Genomic DNA, 10,385 nt, shown 5'->3' with positions numbered 1-10,385 from the left:
CAAAAGCCCATGGCTGGGAAGGTTACAGGGCATAGTATGAACATGAAGTTCTCACCAACGAAAAGATGCAGATTTATAAGTAGTTTAATAAGCAGGGAGAAAGCCATGTTTTCTTTAAGTGCCACCACCGACAAAGTGCCCATGCTCCTGTAAATAATTCCACACCCATGTTTCTATCAGGAATCCTAATAATACTGACTGGGCCACCATAAATAAAATAAATGAATAAATAAATAAGAGGAAAAAAGAGACATGAAAGTAGGATGGCTGAGGAGGGATCGGTGATGCAGGGCAAGAAGGTAATGGGAACTGGGGGATGAATATGACAACGATGACAGACACGCATGGAAGTGACAGTGAAACCAACTGTAGATGCTAAAAAAATATTTCAGGGGCTGGAGAGATGCTCAGCAGTTCAGAGCACTGGGCGCTCTTGCACAGGACCTGGGTTCAGTTCCCAGCACCCAATGGTGGCTCACAAAGGTCTGTAACTCCAGTTCCAGGGGATCCAACACCCTCTTCTCACCTGTGTGTACTTCATGGCACAGGTGCATGCATGGCACATGCATGCAGGCAATATACTCGTACACATAAAAGCAAGCAAGTAAATAGGTTTTAAAATTCATATGAAAAAAGTCTTCCCCAGAGGGTCATCTTTGAGCTGATGAACAAGCTTTGCAGAGTTTACAACCGGCCTTCAGGGAAGCAAAGAAAGGAGGGAGGGTGAAGAAGGGCAGGTTAGAGTCTTGGAGAATCTCTTCCTTGCATCTAGGCTCATAGAAAAGGCAGGCTCTGCATTCTGATGGACTACAGCTCAAGAGCTCTTCATCTGGCTTCCTTCACCATCTTCACCACCTACTATCTTCCGAGTAACTTTAAAGTCACAGTTTTTATTATCGGCTTGACTGGATTGAAACACCCAGATTGACAGTGTGCACTTCTGGGCTGTGTCTATAAGGCCCTTTCTAGAGGGGAGTAACTAAAGGAGAAGACACTCCCTGAATGTAGGTGACACCACCCAACAGCCTGGAGCCTCAGGTGGAATAAAAAGGGAAGGAGGTGGCACAGAGGTATAGACATTCTCCTTGCTTCCTGGCAGGCCTGGGATGAGCAGCTTGGCTCTACCATATGTTCCCAACACGATGTTCTACTTTACACAGGCCCAGAAATAGGGAAGCCAAGTGGCCACAGATCAACACCACTGAAATCATGACATAAAATAAACCCCTTCTCACTGGGCGTGGTGGCTCATGCCTTTAATCCCAGCACTCGGGAGGAAGAGGCAGGCAGATCTCTGTGAGTTCAAGGCCAGCCTGGTCTACACGGTAAGTTCCAGGACAGATGGAGCTACAGGGAGACACTGTCTCAAAAAGACCCCCCCCAAAAAAAAACCCTTCTCTCCGGGATTTGTCACAGCAATGAAAACTGACCATAGCCACACAGGGCTATAACTACCTTCACTGTTCTGTTCCCTCCTTCTGATACATCTCAGTGTGAACAAATCCTATTTCTCTAAGACTTGGAAGTCACCAGTCACCGTGGCTAACAAATATGAGTACCTACAACATCCCCAGCTAAGAACCCAAGCAGTGCAGACCACAGGGCAGCTGCCCTCCAGGAGTTGCTACTGAGATGGAGGGCATCAGCCTTACTGTCCTTTGAAATTCAGGTTCGTAATTATTGCTATTGTGCTCAGCAATATGTTCTTTTTCAAAAAATATTTTATTTTTCTTTTATGTGTATGCATGTATTGCCTGCACATAGGTAAGTGCACCTGTGTCATGCAATGCCTGTGGACATCAGAAGAGGCTGTCGGATCCCCTGGAACTGGAGTTACAGACAGTTGTTAGCTGCCATGTGGGTGCTGGGATTCAAACTTGGGTCTTCCGCAAGAACAGAACAGCCAGTGTTCTTAACCACTTGAGTTATCTCTCCAGCCCCGACACTATATTCTTGTTTGATTGCTTCTGCAACATCAAAACTCCATGAATCACCAAAGTTTAGAGCGTCCTGATTCTCCAATTTCCCCTCGCCTGCTGTTAGAAGACAATAAGGAGTCATTTTACAGCAGAAAGTAATAAAAGGTACATTTTGGCCAAATACTGTGAGCTTGGTAAAATAAGAGCATAGACACTCTAATTATTTAATCTTGTTTGCTTTATTTTGAATTCCTAAAGTTCACAAAAGCTTACAGTATGTTTCCCCACATTGATCATCAAGGCTTTATGGTAAGACAATGAAAATGTTATCACACCAATTAGGTGTACTAAAAAGAATGGGTCATTTACAAAGATGGCTCTTTAATCAAGGTCATTTTACAAAATACAAAGTCTAGTACACATCTGAATTTATCTGCCCTAAAATGAAACTTTAAAAGGCATTTTATAAAGCAAAAACCAAGTGAACACTTAACACTGACAAGCCTAGCAGAATAATGCTGATGGCATATCAACAGCTTTAAGTGCGGACTGTAACCTGAGGGACGAGGAAGAGATCATCTGTTGAACCTACATCTAAATGCATCTATCAGTAAGATTCTCTTTTTAATGGATTTCTACCAAATGAATATACCTCTGGTAATTTCTGAAATATTACATGTAAACTTGTTAACATCTTGATTAAACTGAATTCTGGGATTAAAATGTTTAAGAAAAGAAAAATAGTGGAAGGAAAAATAGCATCAGTACCTTCTTCAGGCTTTCTAAAGTGACTGGCAATTAAATCACTGTCTACATTAAGGAAGAGCATGTCTTAGAATATATGTATAGACTCTCAATGCCAAGAATAAAAAATTCATATTCTCTCTTAGGAAACTTAAAAAAAAATGTCCTCAATTAAGTTTTTAATTTGCAGAATGGCATAATACATATTTTCCCATATTCATTAGATGAATCATTAAAATCATTTATACTGCTATTTCTACTTTTAATATCATCTGTATATCCTTTGGGTTACCACTGCAGATAGTGCAGACAGACACCATGAAAAGTAATGACAGGCATGGTGGCTCACACTTGTACTCCTAACCCTCAGGAAGCTGAGGCAGGAGACTCATGGGTTAAAGGCCAGTATGGGCCAGGCTATATGGAAAGCTTGAGGCCAGTCTGGGCTACATAGTAAGGCTCTGTCTCAAAAAAAAACTAAATAGTAAAAAAAGACAAAAGTGAATGGAAGTGAAAAAAGCATGCTAGGAGTGGTGGCACACACCTTTCACATCCCTTTAACTGGGAAGGCAGAGGCAGGGGAGCTTTATGAGTTCCAGGCCCACCTGGTCTACACTGAAAGACCCTGTCTTATTAAACAAAGAATACCAAAAGCAAGAACAAAACAAAAACAAACCCAAACAAACCAGCGAGGATGGGGGCTAATGAGATGGTGCAGTAATGGAAACCATGATTCTTAAGGGAACTAATGCCCAGATGATGTGTTTGAGTTCATGTCACTGTGCCAATGGAAGAAGCCTGAAGTGAGTAGGCCGCCCAGGGGCCCTTGTGACTGGCTTGCTGTGGCTGCGGAACGCTGGCCTCCTGCATTTCTGCTTTGCTTCTTTCTAGATAGAACTTATGAGAAGCTGAGATTCTCTAAAAGTCCACATAACAAAGAGCTCAGATTACAGAAGTGAACAGAACACCATGTAAATGGCTTGCCATGGACATGTCACCAGCTCTCTTTTGTTAATGGAGTGGGGCCTACTGAAAAACAACACTCCAATGCTTTCGTGTATTGCGTTTTTTCCTCTATGCTCAGATTGAAAATGTCCCACGTGCTCATCTCAGATGACCCTTCTACTGCTCGGATCTACGCCACTGCCTAGACCTGCACACGGAGACGGCAGCCAGAGGCTGAGGCACACTTTAGCAGAAGAGTGCACCGAGCTCACTCACTGTGTGGGAAGATCTTACCCTAACATGCCCTTTAGAGAGTTTAAGTGCTTTTTTAAATAACTGAGTAAGAATTATTCTCTAATATACCGAAGTTCTAAATCATGAAGGCAGTACACTCTGACATTAACAGTTACAAATGGAAATAAAGCAAGCAGCAAGCCAATTAAATCGAAATTGGAAACCATTTTCAAATGATATCGTTCTCTGTGAGATCAGACTTCTCATGTTAGGTGGATGCTCTCTAACCACATTACACTCACATGACCAGATGATCACACACTATGGAAGACCACAGAACACAGCTGAGTTCAGAAAGCTCCCCAAAACTGCTCTTTCAAACCCTAAAAAATTAACTGACCACTATTTTTTGGAGGGTGTGTGAGTATGGGCCAGAAGATTCTATATGTAGGAAAAAAATGTGAATTAATATATTTTAAAGACTGTTTTAGACATCTATTTGACACTGGAAATGTAGTCAGCTATCATAAAGTATTTCTTCTCTTCATCACAAAATAGTAAGGATTTACATAATCCAATGGGCATAAAATCTAGAAACATTTTTATTTTGTTGGCTTGGGCACTAACTCTTCTAAAAAGGCTCTCCAAAATCTTGAGTAGAACTATCATACTCCGCAATGAAATGCTCGAGTTCTTCAACACACCGCTCACCTATTTCATGCAAGTTCTGCCTCAGCGCAAACTGTATAGATTTTTCTAAGGAAGGATCTTTCTCAATCAGCATTTTCACCACCATCCCGAAAGTTTCACAGTCTTGTCGGTAAACCTAGAACGGTGAAATACATTCTGGTTAGCTGAGTGAAAACAATTAGTCAAACACTTGGCTGACTAGGCAGGCCACCTCCCGGTGCCGACATTAGGAGGGTGTCGCAGTAGCACAGCCCAAACCTCTATCTGGAATATTCGCTCACAACCGAATGAGCACAAAAACTCTGACGTCCCCATGTCTGAGGAGGGGCTGGGCAGGTTCTGAAGTAAGGCAGTCTGCTCATGTTAGATCAGAGGCCAGAGGAAGGAAGAGCAAAAGCAGGCAAGTCGCACCAAAGGTTTCCTTCGCTTGTTAAGTGGGAAAAAATTCCTGAGCCTCTAACTTTAGATTCTTTGAATCACAATCAGGTGACAAATTCAAAACTATTTGTAATACAAGAAGCTGTAAGAAGGCTGAAGAGATAGTTACAAACATTTAACCAAAGACATCAAAACAAAATTCAGATCAAAACAAGATTATGCACATGCACACAAAGGTGTGTGCATTACATACATTTACATATAAACACATGTAAATGTGCATATATTTCTATTTAATGTGTATATTTTACTATTTTATTTCAAAACGTATGACTTTTATCACTGGCAATTAGCTGTTTACTGTCTAAAAACTATATTTCTTCTGCACTAAATGTCATGTCCTTAATTTTTGTGGTCACAAAATGTATTTTTTAGATTTCTATGCTATTTTTTATACTTAGATATTCATATATTTAAGGAATGTACTGTTGAGTGTCTACAAAGTTTATGTGAATTAAAAATGATCTGATTTAAAAGACCTATTTTTATATTTCTAATGTAACAATAAAAACTAGCTTACCATTATTCTCCAAAAACATGATTTTATTCATTCTGAAATTCTTTACAAATAAGATAAGATGCTGATAGGCTTATGATACTTTTTAGAATTTCATTTGCTAAATTTTACTAAATTCATTTCTGTTGGGGTAAAAATAAATCACAAAGCTGCCGTGGTATGGGCATGTGATGCCAGTACTATGAGGTTGGGTCAGTAGGACTGCTACTAGTTTGAGGCCAGTCTGAGCTAAGTGAGTTCAAGGCCAGCGTGAGCAAAACCATAACCGTCAAAAAAACCAAAAACAAACAGAAAGGAAGAGAGAGAATGAGGGAGGGAAGGAAAGGAGGAAGGAGGGGAGGTGAAGGGAAAGCCCTGGATTCACAAAGTCTCAAGGAAATTTAAAATATATATTTTTGTTTGGTTTTGGTTTTAGTTTTTTGAGACAAGGTTTCCCTATACCCCTCGCTGGCCTATCAGTATGTATACCTGGCTGGCACAAAAATCCATCTGCCTCTGCCTCCCTAGTGCCGGAACCACAGGAGTGCACTGCCTGGTTTATACATTCTACAAATGATGCAAAGTAGGATAAGTAAAACTCTTAGCTGGGTCCCAGCAGGATGGCTCAGCAGATAAACAAACATTTTGACAACCCTGACAACCTGAGTGAGCTTCAACCCTAAGAAGAATCAACTTCCAAAATTTGTCTTCTGACTGCCACATCCACATGTACCCACTCACACTAAATTAATGTGCTAAAACCCCTAGCTGCTTTGCCAGCAATATTATACAAACACAAACACAATTTTCTAATGTGATAAAATTCACTTATAATACCCATCAAGTTCAAGTCAATCATTTATTCCAGTTTATCCTGAAGCTTACAAGACACGGAACTGGTCTTAGCTCTTACAAACAAGTCAGAAGCAGTATACTATTCACACACGAGACACATGATGTCAAGGCAACAGAACACATTCTTTTTTAAAAAAAATATTTTATTTATTATTTTATGTGTATGTGTGTATCACCTGCATGTAGGTAAGTGCACCCGTGTCGAGCAATGCCCCTGGAGGACAGAAGAGGCCATTGGATCCCCTGGAACTGGAGTTGCAGACAGTTGTTAGCTGCCATGTGGGTGCTGGGATTCAAACCTGGGTCTTCTGCAAGAACAACCAGTGTTCTTAACTGCTGAGCCATCTCTCCAGCTCCACAACAGAACACATTCTGACTGGTCTGACAAGCACATGCTTCCTAAGAAGCCAGTACAGTCCCCAAGGGCAAGTAGAGCACAGCTGTTCAGATGTAGGACTGGTCAGTGCCCACCAGCACACATAATAACGGCATTTTAACAGCAACCACAGGCCTGAGCAGACGGCTTTGTGGGTGGCCTAGATTTACCAGCTTTTTAAAAATAACAGATGTGCTAGATGAGGATAATGTTACACTGAACTGACCTACAAATTCTCTCTCTAATGTCAGTCTATTTCTTACTCAAACCGTATTCTTTATTTAGCACACTAACAGAACATAATTATGTTACATATTTGCATATGAAAAAGGCATCAGGAAACTCTAATACACTTATTGAAGCTTGATCTACTGTCACTCTAGTTTTAAGATACAGTTTTGTTTAGTTTATATTTTGATTTAAATCTTTTTGTAAGTATTCACTGGAAATACAAAAATGTTTGTGCATTTCTGACAAGAATTCAAACTACTGAAAGCAACATAATTCTCGACTAAAGGGAAACTTTTCTGAAGACTGACTAAAATGCCCTAGTTGGACATTAGATAGGAAACAGTTTTTGTTATAGGAAGACCTCGCCCTATAACATTTTATAAATACAACTCAAAATTGTCAGAAACCTACTTCTGAAGTCTGTTCCACAGTGGCTCCGTCCCCAACAGGAAGTATGTAGTTATCTGTAGCAGTTTGTTTGCTTATGGTCCCTGGCTGGAAATGCATGAATGACCTTCAGATCTACTATCGACAGGCCACACAGGAAGAGTGTGGTGCTGTTACTGTTGAGCTTATATCTCATCCAAATAGGAAGCAGGTCAAAGTACGGGTGGGGCTAACACTAACTGGGACAGTTACACTTGTCAGTGATTTGAAAACACCATTCAAACCTGGTTTCTCTGGGTCCTTTATTATACAGCAGTCAGTGTTCACAGTCACACTCACACACAGTACTCGTAGGAATAAAGGGTATGCTACAGCAAACTGCACAGGATTCCGACCAGCAATTATGCTATCGGAGGAACAGACGGAGCATTTTGGCAAAACAAACTCAAAGGCAAGTGTGCTGTATTTAAAGCTGTTTGCCGAGCTGGGGAGGGAACTGAGCCACAAAGTCCAGCACTGAAATAAGAAAATAAACAAAACACCTCTGAAATATGCTATTTTACTCTTACCTCTGATTCACTGGAAAAAAGAAAAGCATAAAATTGTGGCAAGGTAAGCTGCCACTAACACATCCCAGTTCTGGAGGAGCAGTCAGGGGGCTGCTGGAAGTCAGTGTCTGAGAATAGCCTCAGCACCCACTTACAGTACCAGTGAGAATATCATTTCCTCTGCTGTTGCTGCCCTCGTTCCATATAATTGATCAACTCATTTGATCAAGACATCCCACGTCCTGTTTCAGGAGAGTCACATCTTAGCGACAGAGAGATGAGCACAGAGGATTAAATTCCACATAGATGAGACAGAAGGTTCTAAGAGGAGGCTTATGAGTTTGAACTCTAACTCTGCTGTTGCAGGTCAAACAATGCCTTCAACAGTAAGGAAAGGTGGTAAGGCAAGCAGGAGCTGACAATCTCTGGCAACTGGGAAGCGCAAGACAGGATTCCTCCTCACCCCAGGACAGTACAGCCTGCAAGACACCCAGACCTGGAGCCCAGGAAACCAGGCTGACAAGAAAGGCCAAATAGACCATATTACAGTCAAAAATACAACTTAACAAACTTCAAAGAATAAATACAGTATGCACCCAGACAAAAAGAGAAATTAAGAGTTAGCTGAAGGGCAGTTGGGAGACCCCCAAATATTTGTGGAGATTAAAAAACATACTTTTAGGGACATATCAGCTATTGTTAAGCAGTAAGTTTTTTGTTTTCTTATAGGGGAGACCAAATCCAGGGTCTTGCCCGTGTCAGGCAAGTACTACCTGTCACTGAGTTATTTCTTTAGCCCAACAACATACTTAAAAATAGCACATGGGTCAAAGAAGTCTCAAGGGAAAATTTAAAATATTCTGAATTATATGAAAATAAAATGTCAAAATCTGAAGGGCAGCCAAAAAACCAGTATTTAGAGAAAAATTAATCAAATATGTATTAAAAGACAAAAGATTAATAATTTAAGACACTAGAAGAACAAATAAAATTTAAAGCAAGAAGGAAAAAATTTTTAATTATAACAGAAAAATAAAATTAAAACAGGAAATCAAGGGCAGGGGAGACGGCTCAGGCGGTGAGGTGGTTGTCACGGAAACATGAGGGCTTGAGTTCGAACCCAAGCCCATATAAAAAGCTGGTGCAGTAGAATACACCTGTAAGATCAGCACTGGAGGATCCCTGGGGCTCACTGGCCAGTCAGTCTAGCTAGATTGGTGCCTTCTAGGTCCAAATAAGAGAGAGACCCTGCCTCAAGAAATGAAGTACAGGGACTGGAGACAGCTCCCAGGTTAGGAGCACATACTGCTCAAGCAGGAACTAAGCAGAAACCACTGAGATTAGAAACGCTGATTAGCAGATGCCTCTTGGGCTCATGCTCAGCAAGCCTTTCTTTGTGGCCCAGGCCCACCTGCCTAGGGATGGTGCCCCACAGTCAGCTGAGCCCTCCCACAACCATCATCAATCAAAACTCTCTCACAGAAATGGCCACAGGCCAATCTGCTCTGGGCATTTTCACAACTCAGACTTCCAGGTGACTCTAGGTTGTATCAAGCCCGACAGGAAAACCAACCAGGCCACTCAACTAGGAAAGGGTATTAGAGTGCCACAGAGTAAACAGTCCCATTCCAGAAAGGATGACTGAGGCCTTGTGTGTTGGAACATGCCCTCCAGAGGCAGAGGCAGGCAAATCTCTGTGAGTTCCAAGCCAGCCTGGTTACATAGCAAGTTCCAGGTCGGCTGGGACCATACAGTGAGACCCTGTCTCTAATAAAAGAGAGAACACTGTGGTGTGAGGGGAGCATAGAGGAAAGGGTGGTACTACTGAAACAAGGCCAAAGCCCAACAGGGCAAATGCCAAATCCTGCAGCTCCACATTAGGAGCCAGGACAGAATATGGGCTCCAAAGGGCCCAAGTGGCCCCACCCCTCCAGCTCGGCACTGTGGTGCATCCGGCCTCTCTCTTCAGCCAGCCCCACTCAATGCCTGCAGCTTTCTTTGGCAGACATCCCAGGGCTGTGGCATCTCCGACATTCTGAAGTCTCTATTGCAACTTAGGCTTCACATTTACAGTTTCACACAGTAACTTCTCAGGGCCTCCTTGAAGGAACTGAGACCCTGCTGCTCACTGCCTGAGGACCACGGTTATACCAGCTTCTGTGTGCTGACGACCCTGGCAAACACTTCTCTAGTCCTCCTTATTCAGTGTGGCATTAGGGCAGGTCTTCCCACCCCAATAACCTAATCTAGAAAATTCCTCACAGACATGCCCAGAGATTTGTCTCTAGGGTTACAAAGTGAGACCCTATCTCACACAAAACAAAACAAAACAAATGGAAGGAGTCAGATGTGATAATGTGAAGGGTCAATAGAAACTTTTATATGTTTATTTATTTCAAGGGGGAAATATTTGGAGTGGAGATAAAGTCAATACTAAAAATATCACTTGAAACAACCATAAATAGACCAACCATCAACAGTTATTTGAGAATGAGTCTGAACCTGGAGTAATAGTAAGAATC

At 41.8% G+C, this 10,385-nt stretch overlaps 1 protein-coding gene across 6 annotated transcripts in view; it reads right to left on the bottom strand.

Annotated features, from left to right (window-relative positions):
* Nucleotides 1–2,136: 2,136 nt before the first annotated feature.
* The window catches only part of Pphln1 (periphilin 1), a 143,061-nt gene continuing 134,812 nt past the window's right edge, over nt 2,137–10,385 (bottom strand). For all 6 annotated transcript variants that reach the window (XM_029569200.1, XM_029569198.1, XM_029569202.1 and 3 more), the window contains one exon: nt 2,137–4,668. In XM_029569200.1, the coding sequence (XP_029425060.1) occupies nt 4,474–4,668 (195 nt within the window). In that variant the 3' untranslated portion in view covers nt 2,137–4,473. The remainder of the gene's footprint in view (nt 4,669–10,385) is intronic.

This window comes from Nannospalax galili, unplaced genomic scaffold (assembly GCF_000622305.1).
Source record: "Nannospalax galili isolate Female #2095 unplaced genomic scaffold, S.galili_v1.0 scaffold1022, whole genome shotgun sequence".
NCBI classification, from domain to species: Eukaryota; Metazoa; Chordata; class Mammalia; order Rodentia; family Spalacidae; genus Nannospalax; species Nannospalax galili.
The sequence above is the reverse complement of the archived record's forward strand: the minus strand, read 5'-3'. Positions and strand labels throughout refer to the sequence as shown.